The sequence below is a fragment of the Musa acuminata genome, chromosome BXJ1-3 (genome assembly GCF_036884655.1).
Source record: "Musa acuminata AAA Group cultivar baxijiao chromosome BXJ1-3, Cavendish_Baxijiao_AAA, whole genome shotgun sequence".
In the NCBI taxonomy this organism is placed as follows: domain Eukaryota; kingdom Viridiplantae; phylum Streptophyta; class Magnoliopsida; order Zingiberales; family Musaceae; genus Musa; species Musa acuminata.
Window position 1 is genome coordinate 42,260,054 of NC_088329.1, and position 22,204 is coordinate 42,282,257.

A 22,204-nucleotide genomic window follows, 5' to 3' on the forward strand; every position below is an offset into this window, starting at 1 on the left:
TGTCGACGTAATTGTCAAGCGGTGAAAGGATCATCGATGCAGATGTCAAGTGGCGTCGGTCGCTCGATAACTACGCCGACACTGACGTAAATATAAAGCCACTAATAGGCCCCAGTGATGTTGTCGTTCATCGTTATCAATTGAAAAATTAAAATTATTTTTTTATTATTTATTTTCATATTTTTCTTACTAAAATAGATAAAATAAAGGAAATAGACTTAGATATTTTATTTTTATCACTACAGGGATCAATATAATTTTTTAAAATATAAGGATTAAAATATTAAGAATAGTTAACTATATAAAATAATATATAATCAGAACGAAAAAATAGACGAAAAAAAGCAGAAGAGGAAAAAAAAAAGGAGGGAGGAGGAGGATAAAAATTATAAATTAATAAATTATTTTTTTAATAAAAAAATCTATAATTTTTATTTATTTATTATTATTTTTAAAGGTGTCCCCTAGTTTTCAGTATCCTTTTCGCATCTCTATTTATTGATAATACCCTGAATATCCAATTGCTTTCTCCTCCGATAGACATTGTTGGTTGTCGCTTCCGTCTTCACCCACACCCAGTTGTTTTTGCCCCGCTCGCGAGGCCCCTCTTCACCGTCGTGGCCGCTTCTGCCCCGCCATCGTCGCTTTGATCGTGCCATTGTTGTCACGAAGGTAGAAAAAGAGAAATCGCAGCAGCCGAATATGGCCTTTTTCATATAAATCGCTCTATTTTATATATGTTCTTAAATTTATGATCCAACCAATTGACGACACCGTTGAATCAAGACTTGATCCGGTCGATTCCCGGTTCGGTTCAAACATCGGTTCGGCTCAAATATCGGTTCGGTTCCGATCACGATGCTCTAGAACCAGAAGACCAATAAATCCCTCTGCGAGAGGGTTTCCAAGGTCAGGAAAACCCCAGACCTCTCTCTCTCTCGCTCTCTCGCTCGCTCTGGGTGAGTGGGTGTCTGAGCTCCAAAAACCCCAGGCGGCTCCCTCTTTCTCGCTCCCTTTCTCTCTTTCTCGGTGAGTCGGAAATCTTTTCATCGCACAGGCGCAACTCCCACCATTTCGTCAACTGGGGGTACTTCTTTCTTCCTTTCCTGTTGCGTTGATTGTTCCGTTTCGACGTCGGGGGTGAGAAATCGGGGCGGTCTTTAACCTACAAACCCGACTTACCTTTGTACGAATCGAAGCTCTTTTCAGGGGAAAAGGGTATCGGAGTGGTTCTTTGGATGCTTTGCTGACAAGGATGACGAGTTCGGCATGAGATAATGGTGCGGATGGCCTGTTGTCGGTTGTCGCTGTATCGCATCCATGCGTCCTGGAGGGATCTTCATGTTCTGGGCGGGTGGAATCGTCCGGGGCTGGAGGCTGGTCGCAAGATTCGGCATAGCTGTTTCTCGACCCGGTTCCATCATGGTCCCCTCACCTTCTTGTCCAAAAGGGTAATCGAAATTTGAACTTCGTATCTTTTTTATTCGTAATCGCAATAGGAGTTCTTGATTCAGGATTATTAACTTGTCAGGAGAGGTAACCATGGTTTATGCAAACTCCGATTTCTACTCTGATAATGCAGAGAAATCCGTAAAGCTTCTATTATTCTCTTACATGTATATCGTTTGTCGTAGTTTCGCTTGTATATTGCGCCCAAATTGTAGGAGCAGTTTGCAACACATCATCTTGAATACTGTTATCCTTTCTAACTGGTTATGCTGGGAGTCTGGAAGTGTGGGCCATTTGGTTCTTCTATAGAGAATGGAGAACATCTTGATCGATTCTTGTAGGCCCACACTTAATTTTGCCATTGATGTAAAAAGGGAACTATTTAATCAAACTGTTTTATGATTCTGGGCTGAAAAATTATAAATAATGTCTCTTCAATCAACTATATACATATTATAAAAATCCAATCATATCATGCTTGAATGTTTTTACCAAAATTCTCACCTGGTAGCCCATTGTCAGGGGTACTCCATGCTGCCTATTTTTCCAAAGTCAGATCCATCAAACACTGCTGAAGGACTTCCCTTGCAATATAGTTTACTGAATTCTTCCACAAGTGGGAAAGCAGTGCAGTGTGAAGGAACTGATTCATCTAAGCTTCAGGCAAGCGAGCCTACTATTGATCCAATGAATAATCGTGTGATGTTGGTTGATGGAACTGCAATTATGTACCGGTCTTACTACAAACTTCTAGGTAATTTGGATTTATCTGTTGGTTATTGTTCTAAATAGTTTCTTGATACTCAAATCTTTAGGATGTTTCTATCAATGTTATAATTGATGGTTGCTTTGTTCAATTTACGGGGTGCACATTATTTACTCACTGTACTTGCTACATCACACTGGCTAGAAAGCTGCTCCTGTGGAGTAACATGGATCATATCGCTTTGTTTTTTCTGATAATTACAGCCAAGGCCCAGTTTAAGTTTTAACCTCTTCATCCTTCAAGATCAATGTTACAGTTTAAGTTTTAACATGGATCATAATCATATTGCTTTGCAAACACTTTTTTAACTGTCCCATTTTACCTCATTGGTATTTAGTTAGAATGGGTATAGTGGATCCATAATTTTCCGCTCAGTTTATGTTGGAAGTTTGGAAGTGGATGTGTTGTCCCTTTGCTGTCCTTTCTTCTTGATCAAAACACGCAATGACAAAAAAACCATTAAGGATTAACGATCATTATTGGTTTTTGAATGGGTTTATTTACTCCTACTAGCATTAAGTCTCCGTAGCCTGAATGGTTTGTGGCAGTTTTAACCTCTTCATCCCTTTTTTGCTTTGTTTGTGTGCTAAATAGTGGCAATATGGCTATGTCACTTGTCTCCCTTTATTATTTAATTAAATGTCACCATTTAATTAAATTTAGTCTAGTAAAATAATTTACTATCATTAATGTGTCTATGTAGGCCTGCCATTACAACCCAAAATTCCCTTTGATAGTAACCTTTTTATTTTACTTATCTTTTTGTTTTTCCATTGGTGTAGCAAAGCTGCAACATGGTCTATTGGAGCATGCTGATGGCAATGCAGATTGGGTTTTAACTATATTTACGGCTTTATCTCTTGTAAGTTATGTTACTCTTATACTTAGATGTCATCATTTGTTGTTATTTCTTATCTCTTGTAACTCATTGGTGGAAAAATATCCATGTGGCTGATTCCAAACAGGTAGGACATTGCTTGTTTTTTTTGTTGCTGTTGTATACTTCAATTTCAAAGTGTCCAAGCATGATGTATGCTTTTTCCATCTCATTTGTAACATGCTTCAACCCCTCTTGTTGGCATGTTTCACTTTTGTTGCTAGCCTATCATGTATACCATTTGTGTTTCAGCCTGAAAATTCTTATTGAAGTTATAAGCACATACAAATCACTACTTATAATTGGTGGATTTGATATCTTGATATCTCCAATAGATTGTTAGACTTGCTGAAACAAGTCATTGTTCCGACTCTTATTATTAGACTTTTGGAGCATAATGGTTCATTATGAATCAAGTAATGATCTAACATTTTTGTCATCTGGCATCTTTTTCCTCTTTAAAGGTGCACAATAGTTTATTTAATTTTATCCTTGTGATTTTTATGGATTTCACTCAGTGCACAATCTTGGTTGCAGCTACAATACAATTAGTCATCTAAAAAGGCGATGCATAGTTGAACCAATTTTTGCAAATTGTTGGTTGCCTCAGTGTCCAAGATATTAACTTTCTAGTTCCATGATGATGCAATCAGCGACATGCATGGGTTATTCTGTCTGTCATTGTAGTTAATATTCAAAGACATTGGAGGTTATAATTGGTGAGAACATGATCAGTGAACATGGTATATAGTATATACTATATAGTATCCTGATGATCCTGAGAATATGCTATTTGTGTATGGGCACGTGGAAAACAATGAAACAATATCTATTAGTACGCTGAGGGGACCTAAAATTTGGCTCCTTGATTTATGATATTTGACTAATTTTAAGTTTGGTTATGTGATACTTGGTGATGAGGAAGCTTTTAACTAGTAGTGATATGTCATATTTTATAGATTAGTCATTGTGAGAAAGCTTCATATCTTGGTTACTTTGTTGAGTTGCATATAGGCCTTAATAGATCTGCTTGCCTTCTGTGCCTATGTAGTATGCAAATGATCGGGCCTTTCGGTTGCTGTTCCCTTCTCTTTGACCATATGTGAAATACTCATTTTTCAACTTCCTGGGAAATGAATATTGTAGCATCCTCTGTCAGTACCTGTTTTTAGCATGTCATCATATGAGTTGGAGCCTTATCAATTTATCAATCTACTTTCCAGTGAGTTAATGTTTCTTTGCAGTTTTTTTTTAAAGTGCATTAAGCTGTTGCAAAGAGTCTTCCTTAGGTTTATTTTACTGTTCTTGTATTGAATGTGCTTTTGATCGATCAACCAGTTTTCCATTGTTTATGGTGAATTCAGAATATTAATTAGGTTTTGTCTGGTTAGATGGATGTCTTCTTGTGTGTGCAAAATCACATGTAAATTAACAAAAGCCCATATGCTGTATCTGATCTGCTATGACCTAAGACTGAAGGGTTGCAGTATCCATGGAACTCGGTGGCATCTATAGAAGCTTCTAGATTATTAAGTCTCCTTTTGTGCCTTTTGGCAGGACCAATTTCTCCTGGTTTATCTAAGCTGTTCTCAGTCCCTTTTATGCTGATCCTAGAGATTAAATGGGAATTCGTGGCTGCCAAGAATGGGATTCCTGCTAAGATGAGCATTTTTTTTTGTTTTCTTTTTGAATTTCATGACATATTTTGTTCTTGACAAAAGGATGGTTGATGATAAGCTGGATCAGAACTTGTAAAATAATTATGACTACAAGTTAACATGTCCATCAAATGATTGTGTCTTATGATTCATTATTGCTAGTTAAATCTTTTTCTTGCCTACTAATAGTTTGTGCTAAGTTAGAAACCTGTTTGTTATCTGATTTTCTGCTTATTACAACAGAGAGGTAATTAGTGGTTAAATTCTACATAGGCTAGGTTTGACCAGTTCCCACGTGTCTCTATTTTTATACATATGGAACTACTTCAACTGAAGTTATTTCTTTTAAGTAAAATTATTTTTGGTATTAATTGAAGTGTTCTTCATGATGTGATACTGGTCTCTGTTTTTTTTTTGCAGCTTTTAGACGTGTTGGAATTTGTTCCTTCTCATGTTGCGGTATGTTTACACAATCTAAATTATTTTAATAAATTTTCATGTTTCATGTTTCATATTTCATATCATGGTATGTTAAATTTGGCTCTTCTTGAGAATCCATTAACATTTTTATAGTATAGTTTTTAACGATTGAGTTTCCTGTACTTCAGCTTTTTTTTGGTTAACTGATATTGAGTAACGATCATATAGGATTTAAATCAAGTGGGACTTTGTTTATTACATTATATATGCCTTTTTTTCTTTAAGAGTTAATTTATCTACTGATAGGGATAGCTTTTTTTAATATCTGGCTCTTCACCTCAACCACAAAATTTTATCTCGTACATGCAATCAAATATGAGGTTCTTATTATGACATGGCATACTCATTAAGGTTTTAAAGGTTGTCTCAGATGAAGTGGCATGCATTTGAGGTGTCACTTCGAATATATTTGATATGGTGGAATAGAAGCCATAATGTTCCAGAGAGTGGTAGCTTTGGATGTTCTTTTTACCTGTTCTATCTGAAAACACAAGCTCTTGTCGTTGTTCCCATTCTCACAAACTTTGGTTACTTATAAAAAGTAAATAACCACTGAATCTAAGAAAATTCTTTTGTCTGAGCTGTCAAAATGAGCATATATCTGATGGCGTTATGTTATGGTCATTCATGTAGCTTACATGTCCTGTTCAAAGATGGTAGGCGATAAACTTAGGAGGCTTCTAAAGCATCTGAGTGATGGAGGTTCTATTCTGTAAGCAGAGGTCTATGTTGATGTTTAACCTGCCAGAAGAGAAATTAAGTGCAAAAAGGAGCAACCGACTGGTAGCGCAAAGGAAAGAAGTGAGACAGCCTCTAGTTTTGAGAGAACAGAAAGACATTGAATTGGCATTGAAGGACATACGGAGAAAGAGAATAATAGAGCTAGATATGTGGAATCCACTAGAAACATTGTCTATAATCTAAAAATAATAACATATGGAATGACTTTTGTATATAAGCCCATAAACAACTCAGAATATATTGAAGCTATTCAACTAAATCTCCTTGTGCTGATGCTTCCTAAGGCTACTGCCTCGATTTTAGAAAAATAATGGAGATCAATTGACAATTCTACTAAAGATTAGGAGAAGTAATGCAAAACTCTGTGAATTTAGTTTATCCCATCTGAAGTAGGTTGAATTGAAAAACCTTTTATCTCTTGAATTTAACTTAAACTTATATTGGGCTTCACAAGAAGTGAGCCCAAGTATTGTGGCAGCTGGAGTGTGTGACAAGGTCAAGATGGTAACACACATATAATTATTTACCATGATTATGCCTCTTAATTTACCCCTCCCCTGACTCAGAACTCTTGCTTACGGTTGTTTTGAATTTCTTACAAAGAGACCTTCAAGCGCTAACAAGAAGTCAAAAACATTTCTTAAGCTAGAGCAGCATCTTCTTGGATCATTGTTGCTTCCAGGTGACAAACTACATATTATTTCACTAGAAGGGCGCAAATATTAAGTTCTTGTGTATCATAGGACTAGCAAAAATAAATAAAGATGACTGATATGCTGATTTATGTTTCTTGGCATGTTTGTATTCCTGATCTGCCTAAATCTTTTGTTTCATACTTCTTTAATTTTTAATCATATTTCCCTTCAGCTTCATATTATGGTATCTGTGAACTTGGCTTCTTTCTGATTGTTTTTGTGTTACATGCTATTATATAACATCCTTATCTTGCCTTGTCCTTGTATTCTCATCTTCTACTTGATTTTCTAAAGTTATGGATGAAATTCTCTTTGATGCAGGTGATTTTTGACTATGATGGTGAGATGTGTACTTCAACCATGAACGTCTTCATTCAGTTATTAGTTTCTCCAAGTCATCCTGTAAAACATAATTCATTGCTGTGCTTGCAAAATACTGATCTTCTTTTGATTTTGGGCAAAATGCATCTGCCTTGTTGACTTCCTGATTTATTATATTCTCCATAAGTGGATTTTCTGCATTCCGTTTTATATTGACTTCGAGTAGGTTGACTTGATTGCAAATAAATATGTAATGGGCCAACATTTTTTTTGGAGCTAAAAGTTATTATCATGGAAGATGATGTTTGACTGTTGCACCTTTGACAATTAAGCGGGTGTCCAAGCAAGTACTAAAATGACCTCTCATAATATAGTGGACAAATTTTGGTGACTTAGCTGTTCCTGTGATCTATATTTTTCAATAAATGGGCAATGATTGGTCATCATTGGTCTCAACTTAGGAAGTTAATGGTGGAGTGGATCCAGGAATGGGATTGGGGAGAGTCAGCCTTTTCACGAGTCATGAGATTCAAGTTCAACCTCGAGGCTAGAGAGGGAACAATGTGCCTACTAAAAAGGATTTGATGCCACATTCTTACTATCCTTGTTTGTCAAGTTAAGAAGATTTATAGTACTAAGTGAGTTTTTGAATTTCTCCAAGGTATTCATGTTTACATCAGGAAGGACTATTGCTTAATAAAAAGGTTCCAAGAGATAGAGGCAATAAAGGGGCAACGGTAAAGAGTCACTCGGCACAGCTTCTGAACCTTGGATGTGTAATTATGAAACTTACACAGTAAAAGGATTGCCTTTCAAATTAATAACTTCATAAATTCAAACATACATTTTACTCATTAAATGTAAATTCTAACATAACTCTTACATGTGTAATTGTACTGTAATTATTAATCTTTTTCATCTTTGATACAGCAAGATTCTTCCGAGAACTGTTTGTCATATGCCAGTAGTGACTAACTTGTGTTTTCTTATTCTTCTTCCTGTATTGTGTTTTTGTTTGCTAATAACTTGGCAGATTATTTGTGATAATATGTCAACATTCTTGAATTTTTTTTTAAATTCTGAACTTCTTGCATATTTGACCATATTGCTATGAAGTAAGTAACTCTTCTAAGCTTTGCATGCATTTTCTTATTGTTGCCTGGACAGGTTTTCTTTTCTCCTTAAATACCATAATAGTGGTGCATCTGCTTCTTTCATTTCTTTCAGAAATGAGCATGTTTTTGTTAGCTTGCACATTCATATTATGTTAACCCAGCATATTTTCAGCTCTTGTTTCTGGATATCATGATTCAATTGATTGATAATATCTTTCTTTTTCAAGTTCATTGATGGTTTCTTGGTCTGCATTGTTGCATTTTGTGTTTCTCGTAATGTAGCCCTTATGATTTATTTCTTCAAGAATGTCTTTTAACTTCTTGTCCTGCATTTATTTGCAAATATGTTTCTTTTTCCATCATTTCTTTTCTCTTGTTTTATTAAAAATAATAAATGATGATGCTGCTACTCTCATACTCAGCATAGAACAAGACTTCCAAGGAACCTACTGTACTGTTTTATGCTTGTTATGAGGAAGCATATGTCATACCGAATGTTTGCAGCTTATTCCCTTTGTCCCTGGCTATCTTTGCTTTGCTTATGTACCTAAGGGAAGTGTTATACAGAAAATAACTATATAGACATACTATATTTATTATCTACAATATGGATTTGTTTCTTAATTTTTGGGATGTTCTTGTGGTCTTAGTGTTACGATCTGTTATTCCATGTTTTGATGGGCATAAAGCTATTTTGCGGCAATCAGTCTTCAGTTTTCACAATCCACCAATAGAAAAGTAATTATCTTGGGAAATTGACATTTGATGAGGTTCATGTCCTTGACATTTGATGCATACTTGCAATAGCACAGAAATGAGGTCATTGTGATCGTATCATTAGTCGTGGACTCCTTAAAAAAATGGTGTTCCATAAGATTTCCAGTGACTCCTTAAAAAATTGTTGCATTTATCTTTTGAAGGATGTTCATTGGGAAGAGAGCAAATTTAACAGCTTAAAGAGTGTACTTGAATGTGACCATAGTGTATGCTCTTTCATCATATGGTGCATCTTTATATTATCTATATGATCTGTATATCTTATTTAGAAACATGAGATATTTCATATGCTTGGATGTTTATATTTATTAATGCTTTTGGTCCATCTCTCATCAGGGCGACTGAGTTGGCAACACTAGAGTGAACAAGTCACATCAAATACTAAAGTAGCAACTTCATCTTTCTATGAACTTGTGACTTGGGATTGTATAGGTGTATCCATGTGAGTCTAGATGAGTGCAGCATGTGTCGATCAATGTAGGAATGGTAAAAGAATGTTGACATGGGCTTTCAGTAAAGTTATGCTGCTATAAAAATAAACTTAATTATGTCTGTTATTTCACAAGGGTTTACTTATGCTCCTGTTCTATGACATGTCGTTACCAACTTAGTTCAGTTGTTCATGCTTTATGTCATTTTAATCAAGCCTTTGGTATGATTCTAGGCCTTTCAATCAGCCTAACCTAATGCATTTAAAATCTTCAATTAGCTAGTCTCGTACTTCTGGATACCTAGTGAAACTTGATGATTCCCCTGATCTCATCAAGTGGTAGATTTACAATTTGTAATGTTTCCTCTTCTTATGTAAATTAGCAAATTGGATTGGTTTAAACACTTATGTTCAGCATATTTTTGTTTGCAAGCAATGCAGATATTGTTTGGATTTCCACTTATGGCTGCTTAGGTGTTTTAGAAGATGTTTTGATTTGTTTCAACTTTAATGTGATTTGGTTACTTCTTTGCTGACATCTCCTGCTTATCTAAATTGGTTTAGTCTCTCTGTGCTGGTTTCCTTTTCCCTATATCTTTCATAGTTGCCTTATGTCTTTTTGAGATGAAACAATGAAAAAACCATATAGATTCCTTGCTTATTGATTGGTTCTAGTGGTACGATTTCTATGTGATTGGGAATTTTGAACCAATGTTTTAAAAAGTGCTAGGCGCCAAGGTCTCAAAATGCTCGAGGCATTAGGTGCTCACCCGAACGAAGTGAGATGCTTTGAAATATTAAAATATAAAAAATATATAATATAATTGATAAATATAATTATATAAATAAAACTATATCATTAAATTGAAAAGATCTAAAGTATTAAGTTATATTATCCATCTTCTAATAACAAAAATATCCAAAGACTCTAAACAATAAAGTTTTACATCAAATTCAATCATTATCATAATCAATATCGTCATTCGTAAACATATCATCTTTCTCTTCCTCTTATTCAACTTCATCAAAATATGTTTCCTCCTCTCCAACAATGGCAGGAGATTAACTTAAGGCTTTTGTACTCATTTTTGTCTTCGTTATCTATTTTGTATATGTCTGTAATTCTCCAATACCTAATGCTCTTGCCATATCTCTCCATGTTAAGCTGTCATCTTCAAATACAAGCTCATTTCAACATCTTGCAAGTTCACTCCCATTTCCCCTTACTAACCACTCATTTGAACCATCAATGTCTTGCAATGAGATTAAATTAATACTGTTTCATAATGTGCTTAATTGTTGTTCCCCTTGTATCCTTATTACGAGCATCACTTATATTTGTTTATCTTAATTGTTGTATTTGTTTGACATTGTTGCTTCTGTGATCCTTTACACACACACAAACACACACACACATATATATATACATATAAGTCCATCGGTCCTTGTTTACTCTTTTTAAGAATCATAGCTTCTTTTCCTTTTCTGTTATATATTCTTTTCTCATAGGAATTGTCACTTTTTGAATAATCTTTTTCTTCACCATCATCTCTAATATATTGAACATTATCCTCGGATAAAATCGTATAAGATTCATTCTTTTGCATATTTTTTTAGTCATTTAAGCTATCAACTCTTCTTTTACATTAGGTGGACGCTTTTTGCATGCTGATGCATTCTTGAAGTTCTCTACTTGATGTTGTTTTGCACGGAAATGCCACCTCTAACAATCTTGTCACAGAAGATGCAAGTAACTGCATTAAGATCTTTAGGATCCTTTAGATAATTGCATTTCCAAGCAGAATTTTTTTTGAATTTTTTGATGAATCTTCTAAATTCCTTTGTGCACTTGTAATGAAAACCCCAAAAACTATTCTAAATAAATAGAGATTACCAGTGCTAAATAGGGACTACTATATGGTAACAATAGTTAACACTAAAGGGTAATTTTAATATCAGTTGAGGATTAATAATATACTTTTAACAGTATTTAGAGGGGAAGAAAAGAGTTATCGGCGATGGAATGTGGGGAAGGAGAGGGTGACGGTGACGGAGGGACTTTCAGACAACGATAGTGGTGACGAAGGAAGCTGCGGACGACAGTAGTAGTGACGGAGAAATATTCGGATGACGGTGACGGAAGCTACAGTGGTGGAGGAAATTGTGCACGAAAGCTAGACTTTCGGATCTATCCGTTGGCAGTAAAGGAAGCATTGAACCTGCGTGTTGACGACTGGAGCAGAGGTGAGTCGGTGCAACAAAGTAGGGTTTATGGGTCGGGGTCGCTTTTTCTTTTTTTTTTGGGGTGGGGTTTTACTATTTAGCTTAGTTGGTTCAATCGAACCAACTAAGTTACTATTTAACCGAACTAGAGTTAATCATCTGGTTTGGTTGCTTTGCTTTAACTAGGTGCTCGCTTGAGGCACCGGGTGCCTAAACCACCTAGGTGGCGCTTCACTAAAGCGCGTTGCCTGGCTATCGTGCGAGGCGCTCGAGCCTCGCCTCGCTTCACCCGAGTGCTTAGGCGAGCACCCTGGTGCCTTTTTAAATCACTGTTTTGAACTTCAAATTTGTTAGCATAATAATCTATTAATCTGATAGTTCATGTTCAGCTGCAGAAAAGACGGTTAATTACACATGATTGTCTCTTTAGAGTTTGGCACCCTTGTCATATCTGTACTGACATTGCTATAATGGCTGCAAGTTACTTCCAGTGTGTTTTTGTGCCTAGTGTTGAATTTCTCAGGAGCGAACCATGTTATATTGGGTTATTAGATGCTATATTGGCTCTTCTTTGTTTTGCCTTTTTCTTTTTGCTGATAACAAGCTTGCAGAAATGTGCAACCATATTTGTTCATCAGGGTGCTCTTCTTATGCTGGTTCTAGTTCCTAGCATCAGTGTGGATATAATTGATTGTATGTTTATGGCATCATGACTTCATGGGAATTAATCTGAGCTGATCCCTATCCATTATAGTAAAACAGTAGAGAAATATTATTATAATCCGATTTGACCAACTGCTTTGATTACAGTATAAGTTTGTTGCTTATTTCTTAGTAAACTGCATTGCGCATGTTGTCTGATGATCCTTCCTAGCGTCATAGTTTTTTAGAGGGGACTAAGAATTTTCAAGTTAAGTGACATATCAGTGGCCCAACTTTTTTTTTTCAGGAGTTCCATATGGTCACACTACTGCTATGCCATCCAAAGAATGTTACATGGCAAAAGGTAAGATGTACCTTCCAATCGTTTAATAGAATGGTGAAGGCAAGCTATATTGCGTAAATATGAGCGGCTGAATGCAAATCTGGGTGGTTTTAGGAAGCTTAGCTTTGGTGATCTTGTGGCTCTCTTATCTAGTTCTAGATATCTAGTATTGTTTGCTACGTTATTAGGGTAAACTTCTTATGCATACATATATATACACATATATTTATATATGTATAATGTTTGTTTTACTTTAGTTTCTTTTTTTTCCTTTTATGCTCACACTGCTTATCTTTTCAATTAGGTGAGGGTAGATGGTGCATATGTCAATCTTAGGTATTTAATAAATCTTACCTGATAAAAAATATTGAAAATAAACATCATGCACTTGCTTTTTCAAGTTTTAATTTTTCTTTATCAATCAGCTTGTAGACATTCAAAGATGATTGTGTAACACCTCTATTGGCTAATTTTTTGGACATTGACTCAATATTCAAAACCATGATTGTGCTAATTGCCCCAGTTTTTGTTTTCTGCAGATTAGTTTTTAGGTCAATGGTCCTTATCTGATTCAATTTTTCCAGTTGTGTGCATTTAACCCATTATATTTTTGACAAAGGCTTTAGATGCTTTACTCTCAACTATTTTACACCTGACATTGTTTGTTTTAGTGCTGTCATTACTTCATGAGCCATATTTTCCTGTTGTGTTTCTAATTAACAATCCTTTACTTGAAGGCTTAACGTTCCGTCACATGTTATACCCATCCTACAAAGGCAACCGCAATCCTACACCCGATACAGTTGTTCACGGTCTTCAGTATTTTAAAGCATCCATAAAGGCCATGTCGATCAAAGTGGTTGAGGTAAATCATAATATTGCATAGTGTCAGTGAGGATTGTAGAGGTATCTTATTCTAATGTGGTCAATGGCAGGTTCCTGGTGTTGAAGCTGATGATGTAGTTGGGACTTTGGCTGTAAACAGTGTTTCTACAGGATATAAGGTGATTTTCAAAATCCTGTTAATTAAATATAAGGGCAAAATTGAAACTTCAGTTGCTTTCTACATGAGAATTATGCTACAAGCATGGTGCACCTGTTTTGGCATTCATTGGATATTTAATTACCAAGAGACTTGGAGGCATATGTCCTTTGCTGATCAACTTTTATCTTTTTTTGTTATTTAAATTTTTGCTATTTATGGAGTTAACATTTTGTTTACCTAATGTTTCTTTTAATTTTTAAAATAAGCTGTAATTTCTGTTAAGTGTGGCATATCATTAGGATAAGAGTAGCTTAGGAGTCGTCATTACCATTCTTACTGATGGTATATAAACACAACACTTCTTTCATACTTGGATTCCTGAACTTAGTCCACAGTGCTTGCTGTCTAACTGCATGTATACATGTGCTTGGGAGTCAGCTGCTGGCTCTCTTGGTATATGATAAGCTAAAGCTTACCAAATCAAATTCTGTCCCCATCCTCATGCTCCCTCCCTTACCCCGGACTTCACATTAGCTGACTTTGGCTCATTACATTACTTGAGAGGAGTTAACTGTGTTAAAATCATGGTTAAAAATAGCGTTGGGACTTGATATGGCTTGGTGTACATATGTTTTATTATTGTTTCAGCTGATACTGGCACTTACTGGTCTGACAAAATACTGGTATTGCTCGATATCTCGTTACCATACTGACCCAACATGTTATCTACTTGGTATTGGACTGATATTGAAAATCTTGGTTCACTTGTCTACTGCTTAGAAGGATCTATCATTTGATGCCCATAATGAGGTTCACATGAGATTGTCCTATTACGGTTCTTATACTGACCCAGCACTGTTCTATCATCTAGGCCAACAACTATAACCTCTCAGGAAATTTCATCGCCAGGCAGAAGTGATTTATAGCCGTTGGTTTCTTTTTCCGTGGACATTTTATATTTTATAATATACTGACTGATATCATGCTATCTTATGACGTTGCTCTCTCAACCGTCATGGCCATGTAATGTGGTACTCATATGTAGTTTACTTGCTAGTTAGTTATGCCATGAGTTTAACTTCTAGTCTATCTCAAACATGCCATCATATGTCAATTTAGCTCAAGGTTTGCAATTTCAGTTTGTACCGGTGTATCGAGTCCTATTCGGTACAGTATGTACTGAGGCATATTGATGGTACGTTAGTGCATACTGACAGTATGCCCAAAATCATTAAAAAATCATAAAAAACCTAAAAATAGAAAAAAGTTAGATTAGGGTTTTTAATTTAGAAGTAAATATAAATTTAGTATAATTTTAGCAAAAATAATGTAAATTAGGAAAGAATAGTATCGTATATCTTTTTTGATTATATTGAATTGACCTAATATCAATCAAATTTTGATAAAATCATCATTAAAACTATTAACCACAGTATTAAAAAAAATTAATTAAAACCTAATTAAACTTATTATACCATCACAAACATATGATCCAATTCTTAATATGCATAAAATATAAAGATTTGACCTATTAAGTATCTAATTAAAAAAAAATAATATTAAACACACTAATCATAATATTAAAAACCTTAATAACTCCTTGGTTAAGACTATTCTACCAAAAAAAACATATCAAACAACATATTAGATATTAAGTCATACACTACATAGAATATGCTTAATCATCTCATAAATTAACAAAAATCTAGAAAGAGAATACATACCTCTTGATTAGAGTGTTCTTCCTCTTAATCCTTCTAAATTATTCTCGTAAATATGATCCACTTGACAAATCATAATTTTATTGAGTTTAAGAGAGAGATGTGAGTTTAAAGAATTTAAGAGAGCTTAAGAGATTGAAAGAGTGTAATGAGTTGAAAGAGGGGGGAGGAAAGGACTTAAAAACCCTTTTCTAAGCCTCAAACGGTCAAATTGATCGTTTGAAATAGGACAGTCTCAGCCTTTGATTGGTAATGGTCAAAATCCGATCATTACCGATCGGTACATATCGGTAATAGTCAGATTTCGACTGTCATTGCCTGGTACAGACCCTGTATCGCTTGATACAGGGTCAAGTAACTGGTACCGCCCGGTAGACGGCGGTCTGCATACCGATATCCTATCCGACTGGTACGTATCGCTCATCTCGAGTGGTACACATTGGTACAGCAAACCCTGGTTCTGCTAGATAGGGCTGTAGTTTTATCCTTCTCAAATTCCACACCAGCTGTATATACAATATATATGTTATATGGTGCATTTGTTTATGAATTGAGAAACATATAGTTGTTTGGTGCTACGGTGGCCTTTTTTTCTTAAAAATCTCCAATTCTTTTTAAGCAATTTGTTTGCATACTGATACCAAAGAGTTCTATTGAAAGAAACCATCATGTCTTCATTCTTGCTTTCTGGTGGTGGCTAAAGTTATCAATGAGACTTATGCCATCTTAAAGCTTGAGACTTAGTATTGATTGTAGAGTAAGCTAATTTTGATTGATTTTTGGTGTTTTTATATTTTGACATTTGTACTGATTTTGGCATTTAAAGTTGCAAGAACCCTAACTAGGCAGAATTAGTTAGGTGATCAGTGCAAACATAGGAGTGGCACCAAACAACACGTCATTGAGAAGCTACCAAGATTGCCTGGAAATATGTATTTAAAGACTTCCAAAGCATAAATTTGCCACATTATTGCAGTGCGAAGAAAGAGAAGAAGAAAATCTAACATGTTTTGAGGATAGCAGTCAGGAGTTAGTTAAGACTTAAGTGGCTCTAATTCAAGTGATAGTTTGTAAATTAGATGCAAGGCGAGATTCATATAGTCTATTATATCATTTTTGTTGGTAGGTTGTAGTAGTCGATAAAGATATGACAGCATTACCTATTCAAAAGATGTGAAACGGAAAAAAAGGAAACATTTGGTTGGACTGGTAATTTTGCAATCTTCTTGACTCCAAATAAATATGTTCTTACACATTTGCGTATATATTTAGGTATCAGTTCCACATGCATATGTACTGCTTATGTGATTTACGAGTGTTAAGTTTGTCTTAGCTCTTAAATATATTTTATGTTATTACAGGTGCGAGTTGTATCTCCAGATAAAGATTTTTTTCAAATAATTTCGCCCTCTTTACGTCTCCTACGAATTGCTTCTCGTGGACCAGGGTTAGTATTCTAGTTGTTTTTGTGTCAGACGATATGAATATTGCTCCAGTAGCTAAGATTGTTATGTCTACTTTTACAATCTCCAAGTCAAGGGATATGATGAGTTGCTTTATGATATAGCGTTGCTAGTTATCCTTTGAGTTGTTTGGGCAGATTCTCTTGTTGCCTAATGTTGCTTTTGGTAGGAACTTGGCATCAACCTTAGAGTTTTGATTTTAGACTGATGGCCGGTTGTAAAAATCTATTAATTTTTTTGTTGATATTTTTACTTTTCTCTGGTTAATCTGATAACTCTTCTGTTCACTGATGATGATGATGCGATCTTGCTTGTATTTTGCTGGTTACTACCAAGAAATATCACCATAAAGCTGAGCATTTCTGGCATTTAAACCTTTCAGCATCGGCTTAATGCATCTAGTGAGAATTTTGCTTTATTCAAAGTGGTCTTCCCTACTAAAGGTGTACTCTTGCCTGTCTTTTGCTGATTGTGTTATGGTGTTAGCAAAATATTACAAATTACTTGAAAGTAACTGGAACTCATGTGATATGATGTCTTTTTGATGAATCTGGTAACCACTTTGCTTGTTTGAACTGAATTTTCTTCTAGAATTAGCACTTTCATGTCTCCTCATTTTCCTTCGAATCAGCGCTTTTGTATCTGCTCATCACTTCTATCCAGACAAAGTGTGGTTCTTCCCTAAAAAGACAGTATATTTCTCGGATTGCAGTATCATGAGCTTCATTTTTTTTACGTCCCACTTGAACTAATGATAATCTTGGTCCTTCTGGACTCTAGTTTTGTCCTTTTTCCATTGGTGTCCGTATTTTCTGACTCTATGCTTCATAGATTGTAACCTATTGTAGGCATAATTTCTTTAAGTTACTACTAGCATTTGGGAATTTTCTCATCTGATCCATCTTTATTGTGCTTTTGACTGCATAGCCTTGTTAATCTTCTGATCTCTGTTTCCATTAGAAACCCTGTTCTAAAGTGTTCATTTTTTTTTTTTAAGCCCAACTAGCATGTGATGTTAAAATATGAGGGCTCTAAAAGGAATAAGTTAATCCGTCAGGCTCTCCTTTCTGTATTATCCAAGGATACCTTCTACTTAGGTGGGACAAGTTCAATTTGAACTTCATAAAAGCTGTATTTTACTTAATGGTGGATCAGATGCTTTCTAAAGTCCTATTGTATTTTTCTGACATGGAGCTACATTAACTTTCTTGCACATCTTATTACACTCATATAGGCTTCCTATTGTATTTTTCTGACGTGGACCTACATTAACTTTCTTGCACATCTTATAACACTCATATAGGCTTCTTATTGTATTTTTCTGACGTGGACCTACATTAACTTTCTTGCACATCTTATAACGTCATATAGGCTTGTATTGGAACCTTTAGGGTCATGAGTCTTAGAAATCGTCCTGTCACTATTGTGAAAGAAACTGAATATCATGCCCATTATCAGGTTCTGATGGAATTTCAAAGCAAAAGTAATTGATGCCCCTTTTCTTCAATTCTAGCATACTCATGTTTTATCATATATATATATATATATATATATATATATATATATATATATATATATATATATATATATATATATATATATATATATATATATATATATATATATATATATATATATATATATACACTTGAGTTTTCTTTTTTCATTTTTTCTTGATGCAAAGTTCATTCTAATAGCTTGGCTTTTTTGTATAGGATGGTATCCTTTGGATTGGAAGACTTTGCTAAAAGATATGGTGCACTAAAACCTTTCCAGTTTGTTGATGTTGTTGCTCTTGCTGGTGACAAGTCTGACAATATTCCAGGTTTTAGTTGCATATGAGTTCTCAATCTCCTGTATTTGTCAATTACTGATGCTTATTGAGATACCTAGAAGATGGTGTTCCAAATTCGTTGTATCTTCAGTAATATTTCTTAGAAGTTTTAATTTTAGAGGGGCGGGCCTTGTTACAATGGTAAGGTTGTGCCTTTGTGACTTGGGAAACAGTCACTCTAGAGGTAAGGCTACGTAGTACATTAATCCTCCCCATACCCCAAATTGGTGTGAGCCTTTTGCACCGGTTATGCCTTTTTTATAGAAAGAGATTGGAACAAGTTTCATTAATTGATACCTTTAGATGAAGTTAGTTTAAGCTGTTATGTTGGGGATATTTTGGTGCTTTTAGTTAATCACAAACCAAGGGGGAATGTTCCCTTGGTTTAGTCCAAGTTTCGTTCTGGTGGTTCCTGTTTTGTAAACCTCTCTAAGTTGACTTGCTAAAATTTTTTACTTATTGGTTGTTCATAAATTTATTTCTATTCGTTTAAGAGATGACATTATAAGCTTTTCCAATTGACTCTTAGAGGAACTGAGTACTTAAAGATGCCAACAATTCATGAATGGACAGAGGAGATTTTTTATTTTTCTAGCAGAAATCACCTCAGAGCCATACTAATAAACTTGTTGAAGAAATATGATTCGACTTATTCATTATGGTTTCAAAATAATACATTGCAATCCATATTGCCAAAAGAACTACTATTCTTGGGAAGACCACTTAATTCTTTTCCACCAAATACAAGATGATTTAAGCCAAGCTAATTCACCAGCATTTTTTCTATCAGATGCATGCTGCAGTCATCTCTCATTGCATGTTTTGCTCTAGAAACTCTTTATCTGAAGCGACAAAGAGACACTGATTCATGTTTTTTGTGTAGTCTAAATGATTTCTTTAAATGAATACTTTGATGCAATTATACTACTAAATATATTCAAACTAAGCTTTTATGCAGGAGTTGAAGGCATTGGAGATGTGAATGCTTTGAAATTGATTACTAAGTTTGGTATGCTCGTCTTCCTCCATTTAGGAAACATTGTGATATGCATGATAAAAATGCAAAGTTGGCAATGTGATGTGGTTATGCAGTACGTAGCAGTTGCTCTCATTTACTCATTTAAGACAACTTTGATTGTATCCAGCATTTAATGAACCTTGAAAAGTTTGGGTCACTCTTTTTAAAGTAAAAATAGATGTTCTTCTGTAGTTATCATTTTATAGGACTTGTTGATTTCCAGAAGCTTGTTGCTTGAAATTGGTAGCTGTGAACATGCTTTATATTGATAGCTAAGGTTTCTTGTGTGGGCTAAATGGAATAGGACATTAGTTTGCCATTTGACAGTTCATATCTGTTTATATGCCTAACAAGTATAGACAGTATCATAATCCATGCAATTAACATTTTGTGCATTCAGCAAATTTTCCAATTGATACTGCCAAAAAAAGAGGTCCTGAATGTTGAGGAATTTAATGCTGTCTCCAAAGCCTCAAAAAATTTGTATAAATGGTCAGAAGGCAATTTTACTTTTAGAATAGTATCCTTACCATTGCTTGCTTTTTATTGTTACACATGCTGTGGCACTTCATTTTCCTAACCCAAGCATCTTGGTGCATTTACCATGCTGATCTATTGATGTTGTTAGCTGAATATTTTGGTGTCAATTTTGCTTCCATGTGTAATATTCGAGCTTCAGAAATCTGCTTTATTCAACTGAATGCATATGTTTTTCATGTGTGCTCTCAGGTTCATTGGAGAATTTGTTACTGTGTGTTGATCAAGTTGATGATGAGCGTATTAGAAAGGTGTATTCTTTCAGAATAATTTTCTGGGTATCGTTGGATTGTTAACCATCTTTGGAATGGCATGCAATAATATTCTTTCAAACTGCCTTTTGCAGGCCTTAATTGCATGTGCTGATCAGGCTGTTCTTTGCAAGAACTTGGTAATCCCTTTGTCTCTATAGTTATTTTTACTTGCACGGGAAGGAGCTAGTTGAATAGTTTCTTAATAACTACTGAAAGTTCATAGTGTTCTCGTATTCAGTAGTCAGTCCTCACTGGTACAACTAGGGTTACCTGTTCCCCTAAAGATGTTCACTGATGATTGATGGCTTTTTGTACACTGTTCTTGCATGCAGTTCAATCTTCTCTACTTTGCGTAAGTTCCATATATTGGTAAGGATTGGGATAATGCTTCTAACAGTGAAAAATTTGGTAATGGTGTGGCAGGCAACGTTACGCTCTGATCTTCCGTCTTACATGGTTCCATTTAAGACACCTGACCTAGTGTTTCAGAAACCACAGGTTTTCTAGTGTTCTCTCAGAGGTATTTTAGTCATTCGATCTGTCAACTAATTTTAATGCCTGGGTTATATTTAACAGGACAATGGCGACAAGTTCATCACCCTCTTGAGAGCCCTCGGAGCATATGCAGAAGGCTTCTCGCCAGATCCAATAATCAGAAGAGCAGCTTACTTGTGGAACAAACTTAAGACGTGATGATTTCTTGTTGATCTGTTTACTCCCCCTCAATTTAGGTGATAACAAAACAACAACAAAAAAAAGGCATTAAAGAGCTGGAGGACAGTGGTGGCGGGTAAACTCCCGCAGTGAATCAATGCGCAGAAGTGCAGAAACTTGGGTGATATGTTGCTGTCCAGTGTATCACCAATCATATCAAGCTGTTCTTGCGCTCTGACTTGTACCCTATTCTCACAGATCCAAATCTCGTTGTCTCGACAACGTGCGTGAAGTTTTGTTTTGGTCCCCAAGTGGCCGAGGCAGTGGGTATCCACTGTCGTCATTTCTGGGTTCGTGAGAGACATCGAGGTACAAATATATCTTTTCGATGATTCTGGCCTTTGCTGCCACTCTCAGCTCTGACTGAATACAGTCTCGTTTGTATATGAAAGATCAATCTGGTTTGTTCATCTTAATCTTAAATGCTTTTACATGCATCGGTACATTGTATCTCATTCTAAATTATTCCTGGAAACATTTGTCTAAACACGTTACAGCCAAAACATGTGATGATACCCCCACTCTGACAACACATTAGAGAATCCTAGTTTAAGCTAATTAGTATTATTTAACAATTCCTTTTTGTTCTTCTTTTTCTCTTTCTTAGAACGGCAATTACATAACCATTGTTCGAGTCTTTTCTCAAGTGATATTTGATAGATAAGCCTCGAGCCCAGCCCGGGCAACATCGTGCCCGACCCGTTCGCCCTATCTTAACATGTGGTTCGGGTGCGACGACGTCCGTGTGAAAGGATCCGGAGGCCGTTTTCGGGCCCGACCCGTTTACACCCTAAACACATCGGGCGGGGGGCCCACTTGGTTCGTTAATTCTTCTCGTAATTTGTTCATTTTCATTCGTCTGCTGGGTCGGGGGTGGGGATCGAGAAGCGCTCCGCCGTGGCGGCCGGGACGGCGGATCAGAGAGATGATCACCCGCTCCAAGCTCGTCGAGCAGCTGCGCGAATACCAGATCCGATCCCAGCACAAGTGGGGCGCCCTCACGGCCTTCTCCTCCAAGCCCCAGATCACCACCAGGTTTCCCGTCCCATCCTGTTCCTCGATTATCCCGAATTATGCTGCCAGATTTCTTTTCCTTTTTTCTGTTTATCTGAGCCTGGTCCGTCCTCCGCTTCGATCTCGAAATTAGTTGTTTTTGCTATA

At 35.8% G+C, this 22,204-nt stretch overlaps 1 protein-coding gene across 3 annotated transcripts; it reads left to right on the plus strand.

Moving 5' to 3' along the window:
* The first annotated feature begins 908 nt into the window (after nt 1-908).
* On the plus strand, nt 909-21,480 carry LOC103978765 (uncharacterized). 3 transcript variants are annotated; one of them, XM_009394687.3, is made up of 16 exons: nt 910-1,087; nt 1,200-1,451; nt 1,972-2,203; nt 2,998-3,077; nt 5,171-5,209; nt 6,988-7,006; nt 12,482-12,538; nt 13,255-13,382; nt 13,453-13,521; nt 16,585-16,670; nt 18,402-18,511; nt 19,479-19,529; nt 20,268-20,326; nt 20,422-20,466; nt 20,753-20,827; nt 20,906-21,480. In XM_009394687.3, the coding sequence occupies exons 2-16, from the start codon at nt 1,278-1,280 to the stop codon at nt 21,020-21,022; spliced, it is 1,341 nt and encodes a 446-aa protein (XP_009392962.2). In that variant the 5' UTR covers nt 910-1,087; nt 1,200-1,277; the 3' UTR covers nt 21,023-21,480. The 3 variants fall into 3 exon arrangements, with proteins under 3 accessions (XP_009392964.2, XP_009392962.2, XP_064996548.1); XM_065140476.1 differs by having other exon boundaries at nt 1,210-1,451; XM_009394689.3 differs by lacking the exon at nt 12,482-12,538 and having other exon boundaries at nt 909-1,087.
* Nucleotides 21,481-22,204: the final 724 nt, after the last annotated feature.